We start from the raw sequence: 27,680 nt of genomic DNA on the forward strand, positions 1-27,680 counted from the left end.
CTCTACAGGGGCCTGATATCCACTTACGAGGACATTATACTGCCACAGTTCTATTGAAATGTAAAACGAACGTCCTCTTATGTGGCTCTCATTTATCTCAGAAACAAAAATCAGGCAAAAAAAAGAAAATCAGGTAATTCTTTGTTTTTATATTCATCGGAGCCCAAATAGCAAGGAGAAATTGAGGAGATTAAATCACCTTCAACCACCAATGTACCTGTGGCTTCTTTTAAAATACACCTGAAAACTCATATTTAGACAGGCATTTGAGTAATGTTCTTTTGTAATATGATGTTTTTGTCTATATATTAATTCCCTGTAAATCACTTTGCAACAGATTCCTGGCTTAAAAAGTGCCACACAAATAAATTTTACGTACCATTATGAACAAAACAGTTTCATAATATTTCACATAGAATAGCCATACTTTTTTTTTTTTATTATTTGGTTGCAATATTAGAGTAATGCGTTGCTCAAAAACACAGGGATGCTTTTTTTCAGGTTAACTATGGGTGACTGGCTCTACACACACAGGTTGTGCTGACCCTGACAGCACACTCTCCTCTACACGTCTATATGATCAGCCATGTTAATTCTGATTTGTTTCCTAGAGGCCGAGACAAACTGCATAACTCTGAACATGAAGTGTTGAAAATATTTTATTTGTTGATAATGCAACAGCTACAGCAGAAGGTATAAGTTACAGCTCAGATTACAGCTAGAGGTCGACTGATTCACCAGATCAAACTAGTGTTCAGTGTCAGATTGAACTACAGTGTTGGAGATTATATTAATAATAATTAGTAAGCAGGAGAGCCTTTAAATGAAACAGTGCTTCACATAACTGGAACAGGGCTGGTTAAAAGAATGCTCAAAATAGACTCAGTGATATGAAAAGAATGGACACTTAGTTTTTATACACTATTAATCAGAAAAGTAAATACGATTAATAAGTGCTAAAAATACTGCTTGCAGTTCATTCTACATGTTTAACAACACTATGACATGGTTACATCTGCCTCTATAGATTCAAATATAATCACTTTCTCTGGAACTCCCAGTTACATCAACATTTTATTTTTCTTTGCAACATGTTGATCATCATGCAACTATTACATGACATGTAAATGAATTTTAAGCTTTTAATAGTATTCAATGACAGACACAAAGCAAAACATGCACTGATGACCTGATGTCTTCATCAAAGGCATCAACAAAAAAGAAAGAAATGCAACACATGTATTCCAGATAGATACTTGTGAAATCTATCTGCACCAACAATGCATCCTCCACTACTGGTTTGTTGATGAGTCAGAGGTTTCACACACAGCTTCTTGACCCCATTCAGGTATTTTTTTTTTTTTAAATGCACTGATTGTATTCACAACTGTCTTTGTGCATACCCCACTAAGCCCAAATTAGCAAGTGTGAGTACTACTAAGTCGACAGATAAAGTCCTATGATTACAGATTCAGTGCTCACTACCTAACAAAGCCTTTCCGGGGTGATTTCTCTCACTGTGTTTGCAGTGTAATCCAGCATTGTGCTAGGTTGGACAGTTTTGCTACATTGCTCGTTAAAAACTATGCTTGCAAGACTAGCTACTATGGCTGGCTAACTATGTGTTAGCAGTAAGCTCAGCGGCTATAGTATCAATCCAGTACTTTCAATTAATGAAAACAAGCAAATTAATTTACCAATTTCTACTTTGACTAATAAATAAAGCTATAATTATGGAACACATTTTAATAGTTGGCTAAATGCAAATATATATTTGTTTCGGTCATCAGTCGACCTCTGTGGATAAGTTTTAATGTATTTGGTTGGTGGCTTTTTTAAGGGGGTGTTACAGCAGAGTGACTATTGATTTATACAACTTTAAAAGCTAAATCAGGATGTGAAAGGCAGCTCAGCTGAAGGTCTTCAGAGGTCTATTTAATTCCAGTTAACACAGGCCTGTCCTTAGAACCCAGTTTACCAGCTTTCCTAAATCATGGATGTTATCCCATGTATTTTGGTTGGTTTCAAAGGTTGTGGAGCTCTGAAGACCTGTGGCCTGAGTTACATCTATCACAGACACAGACAAACTGCTACATCAGTGAACCCCTGCTGGTATTCGGTCCGATTAACAAGAATAAATCTGAAAGCTGATTGGTAGGTGTTGCAGTTTATCATCAGCTGCTACTGGGTCCCTTCTCCATCAGTTTGAGTCCAGCTCAACATGGGTGGAAAGGAAACAGGTGCACTGGTAAACATACAAACACCATCTACAGTCTGAGATTCCAGTGCTGATGCTCATCTTCCTTTCTCTGTTAAATTTCCACGTTACTGATTCAAACAGTTATTCTCTGGGACGATCATGATGATTCAATACAATAATAACAGAAATATGTCTATATAAGAATTAGGCAGACCTCTCTTGAAACCTCACAAAGAATTTCACCATGAAGATGGCTAACATAACAGTTAAGGCTGCTACATTTCTTCATTTTCTACATCGATAAATCTTGTGCACACAGTGAGCAGTGGCTACAGAGGCCTTTGGGCTACGACATGCTCAGCGATGTTTGCTGAAGGTTTCTAGAAATGAAAGAGACTGGTGTGTGAATGTTCTCTCTTTGTGGCCAAATTGAACTTTACAAAGAAGTTTTCTTCAACACAGCCACAGTTTAGAAAAACAAAACCATTTCTCACAGTAAGTAGAGCATTTAACCACAATTTTATTTACCAAGAAAACTCAAGTATGTGTGGATTAAACACTTACAGCCTTCCCTTTCTTTAGGGAAAGTTTTTGTTGCAGTGTTTCCCTAACCTTTTCACCTGTGATGCTGTGAAAGAAGACACTCTTAACGAAATACCCCTTTGCCAGTATTCCAAAGATTGTGCGTTTCTATTAGGCAGTGTCTAACAGCAATTCAGATTTTTCTTAGGCATAAATTCTGTCTGGAATTATTTCATGTTCCTGCACTTCAGGAACAGAAGTTTTTACAGAGCAGATTTCATCTGTGACATTGACTAGTAATGCTGACATCAGAGCTTTAGCATATCATCTAAAGCAGGGTTGCAACGGCTCATACACACTTTAAACTAACTGAACCCATAGAGTTGAGCACAGGGTGCTTAGGTAGTATAGAAATGGGAGTTTGGCCTTCATAGAGCCTCTCACAGGTTAAACGCAGCACCTAAGATGAGTCCGACCTTCATACAATATCAATACGGGACTCCAGTAATGCTGTTGTGACTTTCAATGGGAACATACTACAGAGAGTATTGCAGGAGATTAATCCCTGTAGCTTTGGACTATGTGTTTCATCCACATGACATTGTTTTTTAGCTGTCTGCATTCTTTTGGCCATTTAATGTCTCACTGTGAGGAACAGCTTTGAAAAAAACAAAACAAAAAAACCCAACATAAAACAAACAAAAAACTGCAATGGCTATAAAATGTTTTTTTGACTTTTGGAAGGTTCAGATGACCATCTTGAGATTTTGATGAAGCAATATTAACTTGACAAAAGAATTCAAAATGATGCTTTACTACAGAAAAACTGATTTTACAGCTACAGCTTGAGCTCACATATCACAGACATTACAGATTATTGTACAGTTAGTGTGTAAAACTGCTGTTAAAGCATCATGTTTTTTTCTTTCTTTGTGTCTGTACTCAGACTGAGTTGCATATTCAGCAGAAATGGAAGATAAAAAGGATTTATTTGTGCGCTGCTCAGTTTACCCAGCCATGACCAGCTTGACTGAAATGAGACTGAAAAGTATCTTTGAGAATTTTTTTTCTTATTTTCTGATAATTAAAAAGAGTGAAAAAATGATTGCAAAGCTACGACTGAGCTCGAGTCTCACAGAAAAAAGTAAGGAACCAAAGAGACAACTCTGATGGACTTGTTTGAGAAGCTGAATGCGTCCCATTGCAGTGAACGCTGTGATTGATAGATGAAAAGTTGGAGCTGTGGAAACAAGTCTCATCAGAATTATTTTCTGTAAATACTCACCCAATCTCCTTCAACCTTTAATGAATGAGCTAAAACCCCTATTGATCAGATGACTCTGGGAATGATTGTAGGGTGTCTGGCATGTAACAGTTAATTCCGAACATCTGAAACTGAGAAAGAAGACCATAACAAGAGCAAGATATTGAAACACTTGTGACAGATCAAAATCAAAGCCCACATGTTTGAACAGTTTAACTAGCTTAAGAGTTGGAGCTTTGACTGAAAACGATTAGGAACAGTACCCATGACTGGTCAAAACAGATAGAAGATGGAAACGAGACTGGACAACGATTTGTCACAAAACAAACACCAATAATGATAAAACAAGTTAGCATTACTTGTGATTAACACATGTTTCAGCATCAAAGGTGAAGCTGAACACATATCAATCATAACAAGTCCAGATTAAAAAAAACAAGTCAGTGAGAGAGTCAAATCTGAGTTGATAAGTAAAACAATGAGACAAACAACAAAGAAAGAATGAAATCAAATCAAAACAAGTCTGAGTTAAGAGAAAATAAGACTGGCATAGTGGGTCAGGACCTCACTATCACAGGACTCAAGAACTACAGGACAATTTAGGCTGTGCAGACATGGACACGTTCATTGTTTGAGTCTTGGTTTCTTTGGTTTTGAGTTCACTCTAAAACTGTGCAAGTCTCAGCTTCAAGCCTGAGTTCAATATTAAATAAATTTGGTACCAAACACCCAACAACCATTCCAACCAAACACCAACAGTCATCTAGCAAAAAATCCAAAATCTGAGGTTGATGTTTTACTTTCTGCATCTAGAGTTTCATCAGTTTTAGCATCACTTCCCACCTGTGAGGAAATCACCTTAAATCCTCAGACCTGGAAAGTAAAATTTCATTTCTGACTACGCTGATGACATTTGTTGAGTAACAATGTAACTTAGCCAGTTGAGTTTTCAAGTGAAAGATGTGATGAGCATCACATGATGGAGGTGGTAGCAGTGCTTTAGGCGGCGGCCATAATCAGATGGCTCCAATGCCTGGGGACAGACTGGTGGAGATCTATATTGCACAGGGGTTGGAGAGATCCTCAAACACTGGCAGTTCTTCAATCCCTCGAGCAAACAGCTTGATCAACTGGCCGTGCACTCTGAGAAAACAGCAGAAGTTGTTTTTAAAGAGAAAACTTAAACCAAGTTTTGATATTTGTAAGGAAGAAGATCCCACAGGGTCGTCATACCTGACGTCAATGCCTGTGTGGGTCAGGATCTCGCCATCGCAGTTCCAGCTGCTGTAGGCGGGTGCACAGCCACAAGCTGGGTGGTCTTTGCAGATCTGGCTGAAGATCTGCCGCTTGCTATTCTCATGCAAGTCCAACTCCAGGTCCGAGTCGCTTTGGCAGTGACGTGGCATGAAACGAAAACGCCTCACTCGATGGACCTCAATGAAGGTAAGGTCAAACTGATTGAGAGAAATAAGTATTTAGTTGTGGACCAAAATGTCCATAGAATATCAATAAAAACATGTTTTTTTGTTTTTGTTTTAATTTAGACTGGAAATATACCTGGTCATCTTTGCTGGTGTGTCGTAGGAGGTGTCTAAGGAAGTTGAAACGGGAACATTTTCGGACGAGGATGAGGTCTGTGGTGCCGTCAGCCAGGTGGGCAGCAGGCGAGAGGCCTTTAGGGCTGCGAGGACAAGCACAGCTCATGCTGGCAGCGTTTATAGCGAGGAACTTTCCTCGAATCGTCCTCCACTCGCCACTACTCTCTGGATGAAAAACAAAAGAAAACAGACAGATTTGACTTTACTTGTTACTGCTGCCAAAACAGTTTTCACTCTGTGCCAAAAGTTTGCACATTATTCATTATAAACATACAAAACAAAACAAAAAGTTCCATTCACTACATTCAGTCCAATGTTTCTCACATAATGAATTTACTGCAGGTTGCATCACTACAGTTGTGCTCAGGAGTTTACACACACTTTGGGATTAATGGTTTCTTTGAACTGTTCTTTTTCCAACCTTAAATAACTAAAAAAAAAAAAAAAAAAAAAAAAAAGGATTAAATGCACAAGGTTAAATTTATTTGGAATTTTCTTTTGTCTACACAGGCTCAAATATATACATACACTTACTTAAATCTTTGCATCTATTATCTAAATCTATTAACTTCTTATTAGTGATTATGATTGACTACAACTGGTAGTTTCTGTCACAGCTCTCAGAACAATGGGCACTCGGTGAAGATCGAGAGGTTCAGGTTTAAAGTTTAGGCTCAGTGAATTTGCTGTGAACAAGAGCCAAAATGTCATGGTCCCCGTGCCTGCTCGGCTGGCCCTGTGTGGCTACATGTTATGTTTTGTCTTTTCTCTCTCTCCTCTCTCTCTGCTCGCTGCCTGGGCGGAGCTCATTGTGAGCTCCCGGCCTCCACCACCTGTAGGCAATCACCTGTGGCTCCTCACCCTGTTTGCTCCCGCTACTTAAGGCAGTGACTGAGAGCACCTCGCCGCTGGACTATTGAGTAACGCTCGTCAGTGCTACTTTAGCCTCAGCCAGTTTTGAGCTCTGTCCGTAAAAGTTCCGTGCTAACTCTTGTTCTCTGTATGCAGATTTCTCGTGTTTTGGTTTGGAGACTCTGGACGCTTTTCCCGACCCCGCTCTGCACCCCTGGGAACCCTGGCCCCCTTCTCCCTCACCTGTATATAGTGCACCTGGAGTGTGTAAATAAACCTGTTTTTCTGAGACTTCAGTCTGCGCCGAGTCCTCCCTGCTCCTCCGTGACACAAAATAAACTTGGAGAACCTTGAAGTCAACTTGGACAATAACTTCTCAAAGTGTTCAGAAATAATATGTTGGTATTAGGTTTGGTATGGAATTCAATAAAAACTAGAAAAACAAAGCCAGCTGATGTCTACCAAGACTACAGAACAGCCATGGGTGGATGGACACGGTTTTATCATTTTTCAGGAAGTGTTACATATTTGTCTTTAATTCACAAATATAAATATTTTCTGAGATTTAACAAGAAAGAAACATGACAAAGCCAGACGAGGAGATTTAGGAATGGAGTAATGTTCAGTGAGTAAGACCATTAGAAACTGTTTTTGGACTGACCAGAGTCTGATGCTTCATCCATCTCATACTTCTCGCTTCTCTCTGAATTTAGCTGTCCATTGTGCTGACAAATTACACACCTGGAGATTTACAGAGAAACCAGCGTTACTTAAATGATGCAATGAACAAGGACTTTAATGAGAAGCCATTTTACATTTAACCTCAGAAGGTTATCACTTTAATTTATATGACTGCGTTTGGTTGCAACATAAACCAAACGCTTCAGCTGCAAAACTGAAAGTCAGATAGCCAAAGAGTTAATAAACTAGAATAGGATTTATAAAATGTTTTGGTTGTAACTGAGGTCACAGGTTTATGATCAGCTCTAAAATTCCAATAAATTCAAAAGAGTATTTATATATTTAAAGAAAAAAGGGAAACAAGTTGATACATGTTTGGATCTCTCACCCAGATCGACACCTGGTCGCGTCTCGTGGCGTTCCTATGATACCTTTGGCTGGCAGGTAGGACACTGTTCCTTCGTAGTAATGATGAGTCAGGAACATCTTCAGACCTGCAGACCATTACCAAAAAAAGAAATTCTGATGAATAATGCACACGTGCAAGCAAATGAAAATGACTGGAAGGACTGTGGTAGGCTGATGTGACTGAGCGGTGACATAAAAACAACCTCTCTTTGCTAATATTTTGAGTACCGGGCCTCTCTGACAAATCAGACATCAATAAATTTCTCTGCTTTATCTGTAAAACATTATAGATAAAATTAAAGGATATTATATATTTTCCCACCTGAGAAGTCATATCTTGCAGGCCCCATCCATCTCTTCCTCTCGCTGTCTGATAGCACATCGCCATAAAAACCATATCCAAGCAGCGACACAGAGTATCGCAGGAACATGTTGTTGTGATGAACTGAGCACACATCCAGCGGCTGAGAGTCTCCTGCACACAGATATTAAAAAAAATGGTATGTTTGCCATTTTTGAAGAAAGACAAGCAGACACGTACACTGAGAATTTAAAACAAACCAAGCTGTGGTTTGTTTTACATTTTAAAATAAGTTCAGTTAAATGTATCAAATATTCTATTAAACTGTATCAAATTCTCACTTCTAATACCAATGTTTGACATTGAAGTCTACATTAACGCTTGCTTTCTCAGCAAAATAGTTAGATATTACCCCAGGAGTGTTTGTCCTTTTTTTTTTTTTTTTTTAATAGTTTCCATGTTAACATTAACTTTAGACTTCAGAAAGGTTATGTTGCTGGAATGGATATTATGACCGCTGATGTCATGGAGATGATGTGACTGACCCACAATGATGTGTAGTGCAGAGGTCACGGGGTCATTTGTGCCCACAGAAGCAAAGCAGATGCAGTCTGTGGAACCTGAAACAGACAGAAGAAACAATGAGCTGAAAGAACACAAACACCATCTGCTAACAGTTTACTAGTGTAGAACATTCCAGTGAAAAGAGGACGGTCATCACCGATTCTGATTATTTTCTTAAACCTTTACAATGTGATTTTACATTGTAAAAGCACTGCTGCTCCTGTTGTGCACACACAAACACCTGCAACCATTAATTGCCCAGGTGTGCGGTTTCACTTTTGTATCTGCACAGAGGAATAATGTCCCCCAGGTGACTCTGTGTGTATTTATAAGCACAGCAGCAGAAAACACCAAGGACACAAACCAGCACAACTGAGAAATGAGGTCACAGTGACTGCCTGTATTTATACTTACATACTTATTGGCTCTCACCTGTCATTAAAAGCTAGATTACCTCTATCACTGTCCAGGTCAGCAGCTAAAACTGTCTTTCTAAATCAGGAAGAAGTCTGGCTATTTTTCACTCGGGATGTTTTATATATAGCAACAATGCTATTTATGTCTTAAAGAGGGAAGAGCTGAGAAAATCAGTTGAAGCATTGATGTGAGGCTTTCATACAAATAATAGAAGGAAATATTATTTACAGACAAAGATAGAAAACCTTCCAAACAATTTGGTCTTTCTTTTCACGCTCTGTCTTTGTAGGTGTCTATTCTACAAGTATTGTATGTACTTTTTATTTATAGCAGTTGTTTGTGATGAAGTACCAGAGTTTGTGCTGATAAGAAGATGCTCTTCATATAGGTTAAGGACAGTTTAAAAACTAGACAAGGAGAGACCAAAGTGATTTGTTAGCTGGCAAAACAGCAGACTCCAGAGAGCTGGAGGTTTCTGGAACAATACAGCAGGCGCTAGAGTCTGTTAGTTCAATAAATAATCCCTTGAGGCTTGGAAAACCTTTACATAAGTCTTTGGCGCCAAAGAAACCATGTAATGGTTCCAACCTGCTGAAGTACACCTGTGACACAGTGCTACACCTTTAGGATGAAGTCAGAGTTACCTACATTTTTGCTGTAATCCAACACAAAAAGAAAAGCAGTGATATTTCTTTGAGTTTCAGACCTGCAGGAATGATTCCGATGCGTAGGGAGCAGGGAGACAGTGCCTCCTCTGGACTGTTTGGATCTACGCCGCAGTCGATCTGTGTTCTCCAGATCAGTCCGTGGATGATCTCACTAAACATGCCGTCCCCTCCAACGCACACCACACTAAGCAAGGGTCACAGTGGAATATTAGCATCGACAATCTCTCCGTGACCTTTTCTAAAAGATCACATGTATAAATGTTGTGTGAAAAACACACAGATATTTTCTGTGGTGATTTATTTCGGGAAGCTCAGGGATTTTTTACTGTCCTACATGTACAATCAGATCTATGAGCATTTGCATAACACCACCAACAGTTGATGCAGTACTTTTAGTAAACCTGCTGAATTAAAGCTGAAAGTCTGGTTGAAAATCATCATCATGTGTAATTGTCCAAAAAGTTTATGAATCTGAATTATGTTGTGCTCGGCTTCTTTTTTATAGCATTTAAGTAATTAATCTTCACTGTACAGGGTGAATCACAAAGAATCTTCCTTTTTCAAAGTGGTTGCATTCTAACGCGTAATGTTACAAGGTGCGGGTTTGTGAGTTTCAGGTGGTTGCTGGTAGGCAGAATAACAACAGCAATGGCTGCAGTGACTCCAGGTATGCTCACAAAACTGTGGGACGAGTTTGACAATTGCTTGGACATATGCCAAGTATCTGGAGGACTACAATCTTGTTTTGTATGTAAACTATTAAAAACCCTTACTTCAAGCTTCTTTGTCCAGTCTTTTGAAATCTGATGATTGTTTTTGACACACTCTGTAGCTTATGGGTGAACTTCTATTATGGACAAACAAAACTCACCCATCAAATTTCTTCAACTCTGCCTCCATCTTCAAGTGATCTCTGGCGTGATTGGCGTACTCTGTCACTATGACAACAAACACACAGATTCTCAGTGTGTTACATGTATAATTCTGACACAGGAAGTTGGAGACTGGGTGGTGAGTGACTTGGACGTACCAATAACACTGGTGGAGATTCCAGCCTGTGTGAACAGGGGGGCAACTTTCTGCTCGTAGATCCGTTTTCCCTGACGCTTCCCACCATATGGATTTATGTAAACCAGCAGATGTTTTGGTCTGCTGGCTGTTGACACAAATAACAACAACAACAACAACAACAGAAACTATGTCACAAATAGTTTGTGGAAGCGGCATGAGTTATTCAGACAGAGTGGGTTTTTGTAAAATCATACTGTTACTGGCGAGCTGCTCTCTGATGCTGCTGACCCAGTGCTGACACACCGCTTCATCCGAACAAGTGAAGGTGACTTCAGCACACCGCCAGCGGTGCTGCCGACACCTCTCCACGTACAACACTAAAACAGATACAAGTTAAAAAAAAATACTTATTTAATAATCAGCCATCTTTGATTGCCAAGGTGCTAGAGTGCAGATCATGCAGTGTTTGGATTACCTGTGAAGGCCTGCCTGCAGTCCTTTCCCTCTCTTTCTCTGATCTTTTTCCAGCTGCCATCGTCTCTTTGTCTGCTGCCATTCTCCTCCTCTTCCTCTCTGACAGAGATGATCTCTGACACTGGGACACTGTGACAGACACCTGAACAACACACAGATGCACACAAAGCAGTTAGTGTCGCCAACCAGCAGCCAGCTCTCAAATTTCAGAGCCTTCTGGCAGCATGTGAAGGCACCACCAGGGGTATTGTTGCTTTTGGCCTTATTTTCTAGAATGAGGTCATGATGATGTGAAACAAGTCCACATATTTAGAGTGATGCAGCAAGTTTAGCAATACTCGAGTGTGACATGACCCACATATTGGCATTGTCATCTTTCGGATTCACTTCTGACTCACTTATCTGTATCTGCAGCTCACATCACAATCACTCTTCTGCTATTCTGTCTCCACATGAAGGAACCTACGGCACATTTTCATCTTCAAATGGTTTTAATCTTAATTCTGACTTCATGAATAACAAATAAGACTGAGTGAGACCTTGGCTCCATTTCAAACACTACTGTATCACTGGGCTGTGATCATTTCCACAAACGTTCAATTCATTTTCAATAATAATCATCATGAACTCCAACACAAAGCTTTGTAAAAATCCCTGTTTACTATATTTATATTTTATTTACAAAACACAAAAAAAACAACCCCAAAATCAGCTTTTCACCATTTCAAAACAGCATTATAGCCAGAAGTAGCATATTTTCAAAAATACATTCATAAACTTTAAATATCAGGGGTGTCATCAAGATCTGTGACTTTGCCAATAACAAAAAAAAAAAATAAATTTTGACCTGATTTAAATTCCCCCCTCAGGGTCAGCTCCTTGTGCATCTCAGGACTGATTCCATTGTTACTGACTTTTTTTATATTCACTCCGTGGAAGTCCTATTGTGACAATTTTCTATGTTTGATGAAGTTATAGGGAGCCACATCTTCATGTTGAGTGAAGACTGTGTTGGTGAATAACAATTCTGAAACCAGAGCTGGAGCTGTTAATTGGAAATACTTTATCAGGAGAAGAACCACACTCCATGCACTTCTCTGGTCATATTTCTCCTTCTGTTGGTCAACCTCTGCCAAAGCAATGAGGAGCCATTGATAATTCTTAATGAGGCTTTCCTCTAATCTAGTTTGTTGCTTTATTATTAACAAAAATCGACCTACATCACATTTAGGATTAGGGTCCTTGCCATAGAATGTCTGGTTAAGGCATGATAATTTAGAGAAAGCTGAATATTTAAAAAGAAAAAAATTCTCCTTTTTTGCCATTCATGCCATTTAAAGAAATACCCAGGTGTTAACCAAAAGTGTGTTTTAAATATTTTTAAATATCAAGGGTCAGTTTGACACAGAAGTTGATGTTAGCTTGGTAATAAATGAGAAATACGTACACACACTCCAGCAATTCAGAACAGGACTTCCATGAAGCACTGGAAGCAATCCAGAAAAGGACAAGGAGATGATGTTTAATGAGACAGTGGCTAAATTTAGTTCAGTTAAGGTTTTCCTTGTTATGAGCAGAATCACAATACTTTTTGTTTTCACCATGTACTTTTGATCTATACTATACTGCCAAAAGTATTCGATCTTCTGCCTTCACAAACAATAGGATTTGAGTGACTACCCACACTTAATCCATAAGGTTTAATATATTGTTGAGCCACCCTTTGCAGCTATCACAGCTTCAACTCTTCTCATAAAAGCTTTCTGCAAATTTTATGAGTGGGTTCGTGTGAATTTTTGACCATTCTTCCAGAAACAACTTTGTTATGTCAGACACTGATATCGGACGAGAAGGCCTGGCTCAGTCTCCATTCTAATTCCTCCCAAAAGACACTGCAAAAAGATCTCTGCACACTATGCACCCCAGCATCAGCTAACCCCGCTCTGTGAGTTCGTGTTGCCAGTACTTTGTAGCTGAGGTGCTGTCATTCCCAATCACTTCCAATTTGTTATAACACCACTAAAAATTGATTGTTGAATATTTAGTAGAGATGAAATTTCACGACTGGACTTATTGCATAGTTGGTATCCTATCACAGTACTATGTTGGAATTCACTGAGCTCCTGTGAGCGACCCATTCTTTCAGATGTTTCTAGAAGCACTCTGCATGCCTAGGAGCTTGATTTTATACACCTGTGGTTATGGAAGTGATTGGAACACTTGAATTTGATGAGTTGGATGGGTGATGAATACTTTTGGAAATATAGTGTATGTCTTCATCTTACTCTAAGAAAGAAAAAGAGGAATATCAGACTATTCCTCTACATAACACTTGACCAAAGAGTGTTTTCTTGAAGCCAGGAGCATGTTTATCTCCCATATAAAGAAACTTAAGCAAACTACAGTAGGTCAGCTAAATTAGTGGAACTACAAAGCCAAACTACACATCGAACACTGACACAAGAGCTACAGGGAGGGCAACATGTTTCTGTTGGATCTGTTATTGATGAACAGACTGAACACAGCATTAAACTGACACGTTTTACTCCTAAACATGTGGTTTATTCCAAAACATGACTTCTGACGGTAAAGGTTATTTCATGAAACTGAGATTATTTAATTACTCTAATGTTAGGTTAGGAGGTTGCTTTGTTTTTATTTTTCATCATTTTGGAATAAAACCACTTATTTAAATTGGAACAACACAAACAGACCTCACACTTCAGCCATCAAACCCAGAAACATGTACTAACAGCAGAACCACTAAACCTCCACACAATGGGGTGGAGGTGGCCCACTGCATTGTGGGAACTAAATCTCCTACCTGGATCAGGTCGACGAGGAAACAAAGGAACACAAAATCCTGCAGGAAAACCATACAGGTAACACTGTAATTAGCAGATAGAGAGTAAGTTAACCTAAGACAATCAGAAAAAATGTAACTTTTGTTTCAGATCAACAAGTGCCTAAATGAATGAGGATACTAAGTCACCTTTTAACTTTATAGTCTACATGTTTTTAAATCAGCCTTCCTTTCTGGCTACTACAGGTGGGGGTGAAGAAAAATTTTTTTTAATTAAGTATTTCAGTATTTTCCACGGCAACATCGCATCAATATAGGGACAATACAGAGATAAAGTTTGCATGGACTGCAAATAAAAACTGAACTTTTTAGTTACAATAAAAAACTCAGCTGCTTCTTCAGTCCACCAGATTGTGCTGTCGGCTTTTTCTTGTGAGGTAAACTGAAATGTGGGGCAAAGCTGGTATTGAAAGAAATCAGAAAATGCCATCTGTGTCTAAATCAAAAATGGACTTGAATTGAGAATTGACAGCTCCTTTCGCACCTTACCATGATGGAAGACTGATAGCCAAAGACAACAAAGCTAACATCACATGCACTTAAAGGAAAACACATCAGACACTGAAGACAATTTGAAAAAGTTACCTCCCAGTTCTTTCCACAGACACAGTCTGGATCAGAGAAGTGATGCATAAAGCTGAGGAACGTTTGAGTACAGCTGAAAGGATAGCAGCTCATCATCTCAGAGGACAACTGCTGACTGCTGTCTTACATACACAATACCTGTACACTATGTGCACGCTAGTCTACACATTTGCATTAAAAATGAATTGGAATAGACTGTAATACAAACAGTTTAGTCTGTCAGGTGCATGCAACATGACAGGTTTTAATGACACTGTCGATCAGTCTGTATGCTTCACAATGCAATACTCAGCATATTGCAAACACACAATAATCTCACAAATCATAATCAATTTTTCAGTATGTGAAGAACCCACACAAGCACTGGGAAAGAATGCAAACTCAGTGTGGAGTTTACAACTTCCTCCCGCAGTGCGAAGACATGCGTGTTAATGGCGATTCTAAAATGGCTATAGGTGTGAATGGCAAACTGTCCAGGGTGGACCCCTCCTATGGGTATAAGCTGAAGTTGGATGGATGGATGGATGGATGGATGGATGGCATTGTATTATGGGCTCTCTGGTGAGTCAGATCTCTACATAGAGTTCCTTCAGCCTAATTTACTCAGAGCACTTAATCTATAGGTCACACATCGTCAGGTATAAAGATGCATTTACACCATATTTCATGCCTACTCATAGTTACTCATAGATTTCTTTTTCTTTTAAAATGCTGTTCTGCTGGTATGTCTTCATGTCTATGATTAGTCATATGCTGCAAACTACCTCTTTTATGGCCACGTGCTTTTAGCTACACTGGAAAAAACCCTGGGTTGACTTACTGAGTTGATAAGAAGCTACATGTGACTGCTTAGCAGGACTGCTGATTCTAAGATGAGCGAAGCCAGATAAGGAAAAAGATATCCTGGGCATGGTGAACTTGCTTTATAATACAGGCGTTAGGGGGATATTACAAGCTACAGTTATATTCTTAATATTCACTATACTGTTCACCCATTCAGTTCTTAAATTCAAATATCTCATTGTGCACACTTTGTAAATAATGCTGCACTGTATTCAGTGTTGGGGAGTAACGGAATACATGTACCGCCGTTACATATTTAAAATACAAAATATGAGTAACTGTATTCCGTTACAGTTACCGTTTAAAAAGGTGGTATTCAGAATACAGTTACTTTGTTGAAATAAATGGATTACACGGCACGGTCTTTTCCTGTTTCATATATTAGGCTATGCTCTCTCTATTTTTGGTAATTCCACACCAGAGGAAAAACAAACAAAACGCGGCTCTAATGCCTGTGTGTCAATCTCACGGCCCATGTCACCTCTATTTGTGGCCCGCAGAATGATGCGAAGAAATATTTTTTAAAAATTATTGACAAAAATTATTTAATAAGAAGGCAATAGGCAGAGTGTTACAGGCATAGCCCTAAAGAATGTAGCCTCATGGGCAGTGTAGTCCGTGCTGCAGGGAGAATGGACTGCCGTTATGCGTCTGTGAGCGCGAGGGAGGGAGAAAAAGGAGAGTGGAAAAGTACGAGTTGTCACCAACCAGAAACGGGAGCTGGAAGCATGTAAATATAATAATAACCACTGCAGCCAAGAAGAGTGCCTGACGAGCCCAGTTGTAAGTAAGCTATTAAGACTCGACTGTACACCGTGTTCGTGTTTTCCTCTGAAACAATAAGTTCCGTTGGAGCAGCCTTTCAACACCTCTCTCTGTCTCTCGCTAGCAAAGTTGACCCAGACAACAAAGTTTAGCGTTTCAACACCCCCAGCAGCAGACAGACAGAAACTAGGACACATAAAAAATTCACAACTGAAATACAAAACACATGCTGGTGTGTGTTTCAGTTTTACACACACAGCTGTTGTCACCATGACACTGGAAACAACTGAACCCTGACCAACTCGGATGAAACAGAAGAGAAGTAACCTGCTGACAAACAAACACTGTCACGCACCTCCTGCAGTAACAGTTGGGATCATTTTAACAGGCAGTGTGAGGTGAGTCATTGATGATCCACCAGAGATGTCCAACTCTTTAGTTAAAATTTTAAAGATTCAAGTTCTTTGGTGTAAAAAGCAAAGCTTGCCTCCATGCCTCAATGTGCATTTCAACCTGTTGAAAAGTTGCATTAAAACAGGAAAAAGAAACCTTTCATCACAAAGAGGTAGAAGAAGAAGAAAAAAGGATAAATAAACCGCACATGAGAAGCGCAAACAATGGCTCCCGTGGAGAAAGTTCATCGTTTTAACGCTTGATTTTACTCCTCTATAAAGCCGTAAGCATAGACTGTCTATAAAACATGAAAATAGCCACTGTAACTGACTTAATGTTCTGTTAACCATGATATAAAAATAGTGAATGAGCTTCATAAAGTGAAGGAGCTGAGAGATATTCATCCACAGACTTCTGTACAAGTATGTTATACTTCTTCCTACTCCATTTCAGACCTAATAATTGTCATTTCATGTCATTTAGACTTTGTTTTATTTTATTTTTTGTTCTATCTGAGCACATACGTGTGTGTATTTACATATATATTCGTATTTGTAAATGCAAGTATGTGTACTGGTGTATATATTGTTTTTTTCTGTATATGTCTGAAATAAAGATACAATACAATACAATACAACACAACAAGAGTCTCCCCCTGCTGGCTATTAGAAAGTATTACGCTCACTTTTGAGATGTTGAAGCTATAGACATCTACACTCTGGAGATGAGTAAAAAAAACAAAAAAAGTGTATAAACAAACAATAGTTATGAACATTACAGTAGTTTACTGCCCCCAAGTGGCAGTAAATGGCAAAAACATGTAGACTATCAAACTGAAACCTTAACACAGAGTACACAGGGAGGTTAACAACAAATGCAAACCACAAATTTGGCTTATTTTGATATTTTAACTCCCAAAACAAAATAAAACTCAGGATTATATTAAGATATATTGAGGTGAATGACTGTGGTAGTCTCTACTGAGGTTTTAACTGGATTCTAACAGAGACTAAAACACTTCTGTTCACCATGATCATCTCAAATGATTCATCATTAATGTGTTCATGTATTAGACAATGTGACTGTCCACGAATAGTACATATTATCAATCTTTGTTATGTTCAATGATACAGGTTTACACTACAAAAGGTTTGTGTTAGCAGACAAATACTGTAAAACAGTCTGTCCTGACTCCATGGTATTTACATAAAGCAATGATTACATCCCTGACCGGGGCAGTGATGCATATCAGACGATTAGCAAGAGCCACCCAGCTTTACAGTTATACTGATCTGAATATGTCACTGATAATGTTAAATTAGAATTAAAGTATTAAGAAATATAAAACTATAAAACCTTTGTTTATGAAACGTTATTTTGTTTTTTTTTTTTATTTATTTGTTGTGCTCACACTGAAGGGTACATCTACATTTCAAATGACAACACAATGATCGGGTGATCGATTCGTAATATGTTACAGTCACAAATCAACAACAGAGAAGTAATTAAGTACATGAGGTTAGCCAGTAACCTTTAACACAAACTCAGTGTGACCATGTTATTCAACACACACTGGTTCATATGTAAACCAGTTAATTTGGGACTGATGGTGTGAGAGAAATGTGAGTAGGGGGCTCGCTTTCACATCTGGAGATTTTGTACTTACTTTGAGTACTCTTTTTGATACTGCTGTGGCATTTAAGTGCAGTATCCGTCTTTAAAATCTCGTAGTGGAAACTGTTAACAAGTCTCTGTATTCGATAAACTTCCTATGTAACAATCCCATAACTTTCAGATGAAAACTTATAAAAATGTTACAGATTTTACAGCAAAACATCAAGTAGCCAGTTCCATTCAAACATAGCATATGTTTTTAAGGAAGTGGACGTGTCCAAAACGGATTTAAAATAAAGTGAATGGTGCAATTGCCTTCGTCAGCTGGACACAATGGCTCACAAACAAAAGCACGTCTACTGAATAAATAAATCACTCAACCCTCTGCTACTTGAAAAACTGTGATTTTTCATTATGTTGTTTGTGGTTAAAATATTCTAAACTTATGTATGAGGTTTGGTGTGTTTGTTCGTCCCTGCAGCTTGCAGCCTCAGTGACCTCCACTGTCAGACTGGATGATGAGTGTTATATAACCGGATGTATCATATCTCATATGGTCCTACAGTCCGGATACATTGTGCTCAGAGCGGAAAGTTAACGGCATGATATCCACAGGTCCAAACACTGCTGTGTGTCCCCTTTCACGTTTTCTCTGAGTTCTTTGTTTATCACACAGGATGTCGCGGTGCGCTTAAAGGCCAACAGAGAGATATATTAAGACACATAGACAAAGGCAGACACATTAATCACGGATCTTACTGGGTCTGAACGGGTGGTACACGGGACTAGAGGTCCGTCTCTTCCAGATGAGCAGTGACCGGCTCAGGCTTACATCGTACGCGGCATTTCTGACGCGGAGCTCCGACTGCAGCAGCAGCCTACCCGGCCTCTCCATTGGCGTTTAGCCGTCTTGCTCCGTCCTTTAGCCGGATGAGGAGGCAGCAGCACTCCGAGTACGGTTACCTTTCCCCGGGCATGTTGTCTGTGAGTTTCCCTTAGAGGCCCCGAACCTCGAAAATAAGTACCTTTTTTTTAAAACGACGGGGATTTCTGTTACTGTATACCCATGTAACGGACTCCAAGTCGGTACAATTTTCTGGCTGATAGCGGTTTCTCACCGGATATAGGAGGGGCTTTGTGGTGCATTCAGGTGCCTTCAGAAAACCCGATCTACGTGTTTCGTAATTCAAATATTTTGGCAATGAACCGCATTGAACTGTCCAAATTGAATATACAGTTTAGATGCTCAAAGTTAAACCGTCCTGGAAACCTTGTCTCTGTTTTGATTGTTTTTCAGGACGAAGTGCGAAACAATTAATGAAGCTGATATAAACAACTTTTCCCCCAGAATTTTGGAAAAGACGCCCACCCAAGTGTCCCTAATCCTCTTCAGTACAAAGTCCCCATTTAGAGCACTTGATGTTTTGGCCCCTCAAACCAGAAATACAAAAATTCCTCCCTGTGGTCCTCACACTTGAACTTTAAAATCCCACATACCCTTCAGACTGCGATCCCTCCCTATAACTGAATTCCCTTTGAAAGTTCAATGATAATGTGTCATTTATAGCTTTGTAGATTATCTGAATTGTTTAAAAGTAATCCAGGTTGTACTTTCCTCCTCAGGTCCAAGAACTGAAATCAGCTGACTGTTATTCTAGGGCAACCAGAGCCAATAAGCTCTGACATGGCTTTGACCAGAGCCATTTCAAAACTCTGACCAGCTGTACCTTACCGATATTTTTGACAGACACATTGCAACTTACTCAGATCTTCATAACAACCCCAAATGTCAGGAAAAAATGCTGAATAAAAATTACTGCTAAATTACTCCCAAATGAGTAAAAGTGTAAAAGTACAGTCACAAATGTAACCTAAAGGATCAAAGTACTGTAGCAGTACTGTAAATGTCCCTGAAATACAGTGGAGTGAAATACTGAAAAGTTTAAAACAACAACAACAACAACAAAAAAGGTGGAAATCCATTAATTCTCTTCTGCTTATCATTGTTAGGGTCGCAAGGGGGCTGGAGCCTACCCAGCGACAGGTGGCCAGTCTGTGGTGGGGCATAGAGACAGACAACCATTGGCACTCACATTCACACCTATGGCCAATTTGGAATTACCATTTTAACTTAACCCCATTAACTGCATATCTTTGGATTGTGGGCGGAAGGCAGAGTACCCACAAAGAACCCATGCAAACATGAGAGAACGAACTCCAGGCCTCTGGAGAACTTCAAGACATGTTGAGGAGGTAGTTTAGCCATTTAAAATCAGCTGTGTTGGATCAAGGACACATCTAAAACCTGCAGGACACCGCCCCATGAGGACTGGAGTTCCCCTGCCCCTGCTTTAACTCCACCTCTTTAGATGGCATAATTTATCCCACTTTAAACCTGTGTATAACAAACAAATAACAAAACAAAACGAGAATCAAAAATCAAACGTGAACAAAACAATGCGCCACCCCTTAGTATATTCGGACTTTGTTTTTTCCAAAACATAACGTTGCCAAAATTAGAGTCAGTTCTTCCATTTTTAAAGCAAACCAGACAACCTCACTCAGCAACAGCAGGGGGAGCTGCTGTCACGGTCTAAGGTTACTTACCATCTCCATCTTCACAAACACTACATTTCTTTTTTTTTTTGGTTCAAACAAACAAACAAACAAAACAAACAAACAAACAAACAAAACACCACAAAATAAGTAATGCCAGCACAGCTAAAGCTACGAGGAAAACAAAATACAAGAGGAAGTAACAATCATTCTTATTTGCATATTTGATCCTTTTTCAAAACCCGTTTTGGTATGAGCTTTAAACAAGGGTTTCAACTCAAACGGAGGTTGTCTGTCATATGCAACCTGATTTGATCTTGTTACAAAAAAGGCAAAAAAAAAAAGTTCCCTTTTTCTTTAAAAGAAAAAAAAAAGGTTAAGTATGATGTAGTATGTGAAAGAAAATCATTAACATGGGCCCTTCAGCTCACCCTATAAGAAATCGTAAATGTAACCCCCCCCCCAAAAAAACAAAACAAAAAAAAAAAAAAACAACAACCTAGCAGCCCATATAGACCTTGTCCCATAAATGAAAATAAAGATATATAATAAAATCAGAAAATGGATAAATAAGAATAACATTAATTTATTTATTTGAGGTGCTTGGACCAAATGTTTAAAAAAAAAAATCCACAAAACACAAAGTTAAAGAAAAGGGGAATAGGAATACTATTCATTAAAAGGTGAAAGTGGTGCAAATTTAAGCATATAATTCATCCACTGTCCATCTCCTTCAATGCCATGTGCCAACACAGTACAGAGCAGCTACCTGAAAGCTACTCCCACAGAGGCCGATTGTCTTAATAATTTCACATCTTCACTCCATATGACTGTAGTGTAGCTCCTGAAAAAGCAAGACTCCGATCAGAGTAACTCAACTCCTGGTATAATGTGAACCTTAAAACAGACAACTCATAAGCTGGAGAAGAAAGTGGTGTCTCACTCATTTAGAATATTATCATTTAGCCTGAAAAAAAAAAAAGTTTGCTTCTTTATTTAAAACAAGACACACACACACACACACACACACACACACACACACACACCTACACCTTACTGTTCATCACTGATTGAACCCTAGGTTTCTCTTCAGCACTGTAGCCAGTTTGACAAAAAGTCAGAGCACTGTTGAGACAACCATTTCTTTAGCGTTAACCAGTAAAAACTTCATGAATTTTTCACAAATAAAAATTTAAACATTACAGAAAAAAATACTCATAATCATCTCACAGATATAACATGTACAGCTACTTCCAGTATCATTAATATTATTTTACACTCATTTTATTCAATTGATCTTTCTGAGTGAACTTCAGTAATTATTTTCAAAATTATTTTTTGACCAGGATTTGTTCTGCAATGCAACTATTACACAAGCATGTAGGACTGCTTATAATGATAAAAATAATTTCCCCTAGGGATCAATAAAGTATTCTGATTCCATTTGTGCAATATCTCTAAAATGAGAATTATCCTGTCTTAGAGTGATTCATGTATTTATTACTTCTAGGCTGGACTACTGCAATTTATGATTATTAGGATGTCCTATAATAGAAAAAAAAAAAAAAAAAAGTCCCTGAAAAGTCTTTAGCTGATCTACAATGCTGCACCAAGAGTACTGACGGGGACTGCACAGTGAAAGCATGCTTTTCCAATGTTGGCTTCTCTTCTTTGGCTCCCTGTTAAATCCGGAATCTAATTAAATATTCTTCTCCTCACAAAGTCTTGAATAATCAGGCCCCATCTCATCTTAATGATCTTCTAGTACCATATCACCCCATCAGAGCACTTCGCTCACAGACTGCTGGTTTACTGGTTTAATTCTGAGGGTATTCAAAAGTAGAATGGGAGGCAGAGCCTTCAGCATCTAGGTTTGTCTTTGTGGAACCAGCTCCCAGTTTGGATTTGGGAAACAGACACCCTATCTACAAACTAGGATTAAAACTATTTGAAAAAGTATATAGTTAGGGCTGGATCAGTGACCCTAAATCATCCCTTAGTTACACTGTAAAAGGTCTATGCTGCTGGGGGCTTCCCATAATCACTGGGTGTTTCTTCTTCACTTTTTTCTTTTTAAACTCACTGTGTTTATGCCACTCTGCATTTAATCATTAGTTATTAATCTCTGGCCCTCTTCCACAGCGTGTCTTTTGGCTCAGATGATTCATAATATAATTCATTTTTAAGGACAAAACACAGGGAAAAGTCCAAAATTAAGGTCCCCCTTTGGTCCATTGGACAGCTTTGCAAGATCTGAAAATGGCAGAGTGTAGCTTTCAGCATTTATTCATGTAAGGATTTACACATCACTGAGCCTAGTTAGGGAGGATATTTATCGATAAATTTAAGATGAGCAAATTTAGTAGCTCGACTGTAGCTTACTATTATTGTAAATACTAACTAGCTTATTAGGTGAAGTTGCCACAAATTCAAATAGCAAAGATATGAGAATTCATCGGGCTGTATCAGTTAAACATTTTTTAAAGTAAACTAAATTTTCTACAAAGTTCACCAATATTTCTTTAGATCAAGTTATTTGGTCAATTCAGTGAAATTTAAATTTCAAGACTTTTGAGCCTGACCTTTGTTTAAGGTCAGTCAGCAGCCATCCTCTCCTCCCCTGAGAAACTGAAAGCAGAGACTGATGACTCAGACAGGTAGCTCCCCCCTGGCCCATGATGGATGCTGATGTCCCCACAGCTCAAGCAGTGATGAGGAAAGGTGGCTTGAGGGTGAAGTTGATGGTGTAGGTCAGGAGAACAACCCTCTCTGATACATGGCGACAAGGCTTTCCCAGCTGTGTCTACTCAGGTGATGTCATTCAAAATGGATAATGGTGGAAGAGCAGAGTAGCTGGCCCTATGCAGCACCAGTAACTGCTGAATGATTTGAAATACACCGCATTGCCAAAAATATTTGCTCATCCATCTCACATGCACATGAACTAGGGTGACATTAGATTATTAATCTAGTATTTACCATGATGTAGGCCCACTCTTTGCTGTTACAATAGCTTTAACTCTTCTACGGTAGGAAGTCTTCCCACAGGGTTTAGGACTGTACAGGCCAACTAATTCTTTCACACTAAAACTGCCAGATTTCATATTCATAAACAGATTAATCCTGAAACAGCATTTCCTCTTAGAACAAAACTAAGAATTCACACCTAAATTAAACAAACAAAAAGCTAAACCTCAAAAATCGGCTCCGTAGTAGAAATTACATTTCAAAAAGAAAAACAAGTTTCCTACAAGTTTTCCATTTTTTTGATTTAACTCCGACCTTCAAACAAACCAAGGACACAAACTTGGGCCTAATTAGTGTAAAAGACCTTTATTATTGAATAAAGTCATTTTTCATCTTAGAGGTTTCTCCTTTACTGTGATTGGTCCAACAGCCATTTCCTGTTCCCACTTTGTACCTTCAACAGATAAACATCAACATGTGACATCAACCTTAATATTTGTATAGATTTTCATGTTTGAACTGAGAAAAATATTTATTCGTGTAAATTTTATGTGAGTGAGTGTGTTGCTGCTTACCCTTTACAGTCAGGCTGCTCTTTGTGCCTGCCCTGCAGTCTGTGTCACAGCAGGAGCAGGCATGATGGATACCACTGGCCTCCCTCCACCTGTCATTCAAAAAGGTTTCTCTTACTTACTCCTCGTACTTGTTAGTTAGCTGAGTGCACCAAATACAATGAGTATACTATTATTGTTTATATCTTTCTAATCAAGAAATTGGTACTAGTCCTAAAATACTACAGAGTTAAAATTAAAATCCTTTTAAGCAACTGAAGATGAAATTTGAGGATGGGAATTTTGTAGTAACACTGCTAGTGTCTTACCCACTGGAGAATGAACAGGCTTTGTTGGTGGCATTGACATTTGCAGCAGCTTCCGTGGCCCTCAGGCTGCAGGTAATGTATATCTAACGAGACACATACAAAGAAGCAAAATCTACATTTCTGAGCAATGATGTGAAACCAGCATCTGCCTGGCAGGAAAGCTGTTGCATATCTTACCACACCACTGTTTCCGTGCTGGAACCTGAAGGCCTCCAACTCAAATTGTAGTTTGTCTTTGTGAGACTGAGGCAGGAAGTGAGAGCTGGATCCTGTCAGCTGACTGTCAAACATACACCTGTACACAACACAGAACTCTCATATTAAACTCACATTTAGAAGAGCAAGGCTAAAACATACAAGTAACAACATAAACATATTTTTGGGTTACAGAGTACAGTAAACTGACCCATTATTTCCCAAGAATGCGTATCGAGGGACAGTGTCCACGTTTGGGACCACAGTTGCCACACAGCTGTCTACAGTTACTCTGAGAGGGATGTGGTGAAACTGTTCAACTGAAGCTTCAAACTTCATCATGTCTCCCAGAAAAAACTGAGTACTTGAACGAGGGAACTGCCAGTTATCTGAAAGATACAGCACAAAAAGAAGAGAACGTACGCAATCAGAGGACCTGAAAAGTTACTGTAATATGTGAACAACAAAGAGACCCACCAGTCATTAATCTGAGGGAGAAGTAGAGACTTTCCTCTGATGCTTTGGTCTCACTGAAAGGAGCCCAATTTGGCTTCAGCACATCACTGCTCACATCATTCTTCCTAAAACACAAAACAAAACCCAACTGCAAACACCTGAAAAAGAAAAACTTTGACAGAGTCTGACTTCAGGGTCCAGCTTTATCAAAAAGACATCCTTTTGGTTGAGTTAGAAAAATAAAAAAGCCTGACCTCCGGTAGTGACACTCGATGCTGACGGAGACATCTATAGTTCGGACGATGGGACTGCCCCCCAGAGGGCTGGGCGTGTAGAGCAGTGTGAACACATAAATGAATGACTCCTCAGACATCTGAAGTATAGTTGTAAGAACATTTCAAGTTCCATTAATGTGAACTTTCACACAAACACTAGTATGAACACATATTCCTACTGATTGGTCTGCAGTTCGTCTTGACTAGTTCCTAAGTCAAACACAATTAAAACCCAAACACCACTATTGATTTATGCCAACATAATTATTTTATCGACTGAATACCAGAGATGGTGAAGAATCTAACAAAGAAACAGGAAAAGGAAATGTCAGACCTTGGTGAAAGTGCATATTAATTTGAACATTTAAGCCTCACCAGTAACTGACTGCCACAGCCATGAAGCTCTGACTCAAAGATTAGAATCTGAGCCTTAGGATCTTCCTCTGTAGCAGCACATCCTCCCAGTGTGACATCTGTAGTCTGAACCAGAACACCAGACCCCAACAGGTCTCTCTTGGCTTCCACTCTGATCGAGTTTTCCCCACAGATGACTTTGATGCTTTCAGGTGCCATTGGAGTTCTCAACTCAAAGTTTGGAGGGAAACGAGGTTCATCTTTAGTTGGTTCCGCTGGAAATCTCCAAGACAATGGTTCAAGGAAAGGTGGTTCCTTCTGTTGGACAGCTTACAAAGAAATATGGCTTCTCTCAGTTTGTTTTGTTCTTTTAGTGCTGAACAGTTGTGCAGTTCAACAACAGCCAGCCCAGTCTCAAAAAGGTTTTTTGTCTGCAAAACCCAAAGATATCTTTAATAAACAAAACTTGCAAATATTTTAGTAGAGACTGTCCAAGGATTGTTTCCTTACCAGTGTAGCACCAATGAAAGTCATTTGGTATTAAGCCACAGTGAGCAGTAGTGAGAAAATTACAGCTTCTCACTACTAAACTGAGAAATTGTGTACGACACCATACACCATAACACCTATACTGTACTATGCATACAACACAATGAAATTCATAAGATTCATCAGAATTAGAAATGATGCAGTAAGCATAAATGTTATTGCTCTGATGATTGATTTGACATCATTTTAGATAAAATTAAGATTATATTTATTTGTAATATACAAAAATACATATTTAACTTCTAGAGAAATGAAAAATCATCACTTCGTGTGTTGTGTACCTGCTGGTCTCTGGACTTGCTGGTTTGCTCTGTGGTTTCCAAACCTGTTGGCTGCAGGATGGAGGATCTGGTTGGACTCCCGAGCTGCTGCTAAAGCACCACAAACGAGACAAAAAAAGATTCGGATCATTTTGTCAGGCATGTGTTTGCTGTGTTTCATCTGTTTGAAACAGGTTCACCTGTGCAAAAGGTGGCTTTGTAGAGCTGACTCTTGGCCCTGCCCACTATGTGATTGACCTGATGATTCTGCAGCTGAGTCATGTTTACCTGTTTGGAGACCAGATAAATAAGATCCCCAACTACACTGACTGAAATGCACCCCCATAGAGTCCACACTGTTGATCCTCCTGACCTTCTTTATTTGTTTTGTCATCAATTTTCTTTTTAAACACATCAGCTTTTCATCGGCACTGCTCACAACTGTAACGAAATGCTCCCAGGCAGGAAGGAGGCAGATCAAAGCCATGGCACCGGCACCACCTCCAGACTTGGATTAGCTTGGCTCAGTGCAGATCAACACCCCCAAACCCAGAAAGTATTATTTCTGAGACCTGTACTTATTGCCAGTCCAAATCCAAGTCCAAATCTGATGTTGTTCCCCTTTTCCTTTGGGTTCTGTGTGTATGTTTACTCAGTCATGTATTATTGCTGCTGGTTGGTATTTGAGTGAAATTAAGGTTGTCTTTTACAACGTTTTGTTCACCTGTGGTTGAACCAGCTTTACAACAATGAAGTCAGTATCATATACCGCAAATTCTGTTTACCTCTCTCAAAGGTAACCCTGGTTGCGCGGGTTTCTCCGCCTTCCTGTCAAAGTTTCACCTACCATTTCTGGTCATCAAGATGGTTTCTTAAGACTGAAGCAGCCATTGCACTTTTGGAAATAACCTCTGTTTCTGTGCAGACCTCTAAGCATTTTGGATACCCTCAAGTATGTGTGATAGCGAGTGTCTGCCCACTCTGGGAACCAGCAGCATTACAGACAGTGTTTTTTTTTTCTTGCCTTTTTGCCACATCCTGTCAATAAACCTGTGCTAACCCCTTTCAGAGTCCATCATTCTGAATGTTCATGCATATCTATCTACCAACACAAAAATAACACATTTAAAATATTTAGCAGTAATTTAAAATCATTTAATGCAAT

The 27,680-nt window shown here is 39.1% G+C and overlaps 2 protein-coding genes across 2 annotated transcripts; both read right to left on the bottom strand.

Moving 5' to 3' along the window:
- Positions 1 to 651: 651 nt before the first annotated feature.
- On the bottom strand, positions 652 to 19,151 carry LOC146665388 (ceramide kinase-like). The gene is made up of 13 exons (XM_085413016.1): positions 18,783 to 19,151; positions 10,962 to 11,102; positions 10,741 to 10,863; positions 10,506 to 10,631; positions 10,347 to 10,413; positions 9,514 to 9,659; positions 8,372 to 8,446; positions 7,848 to 8,000; positions 7,506 to 7,611; positions 7,098 to 7,177; positions 5,544 to 5,749; positions 5,220 to 5,440; positions 652 to 5,129 (listed from the first exon to the last, which is right to left on the bottom strand). The coding sequence occupies exons 1-13, from the start codon at positions 18,916 to 18,918 to the stop codon at positions 5,042 to 5,044; spliced, it is 1,668 nt and encodes a 555-aa protein (XP_085269142.1). The 5' UTR covers positions 18,919 to 19,151; the 3' UTR covers positions 652 to 5,041.
- A 4,776-nt stretch (positions 19,152 to 23,927) lies between these two features.
- On the bottom strand, positions 23,928 to 26,696 carry LOC146665389 (zona pellucida sperm-binding protein 3-like). The gene is made up of 9 exons (XM_085411140.1): positions 26,537 to 26,696; positions 25,728 to 26,035; positions 25,332 to 25,450; positions 25,099 to 25,202; positions 24,833 to 25,010; positions 24,604 to 24,721; positions 24,427 to 24,509; positions 24,122 to 24,210; positions 23,928 to 24,000 (listed from the first exon to the last, which is right to left on the bottom strand). Exons 1-9 carry the CDS (start codon positions 26,694 to 26,696, stop codon positions 23,936 to 23,938), a joined length of 1,224 nt encoding a protein of 407 aa, XP_085267266.1. The 3' UTR covers positions 23,928 to 23,935.
- Positions 26,697 to 27,680: the final 984 nt, after the last annotated feature.

The sequence above is a fragment of the Rhamphochromis longiceps genome, linkage group LG7 (genome assembly GCF_057381845.1).
Source record: "Rhamphochromis longiceps isolate RC_006_pf linkage group LG7, R_longiceps_female_GT1.1, whole genome shotgun sequence".
NCBI lineage: Eukaryota > Metazoa > Chordata > Actinopteri > Cichliformes > Cichlidae > Rhamphochromis > Rhamphochromis longiceps.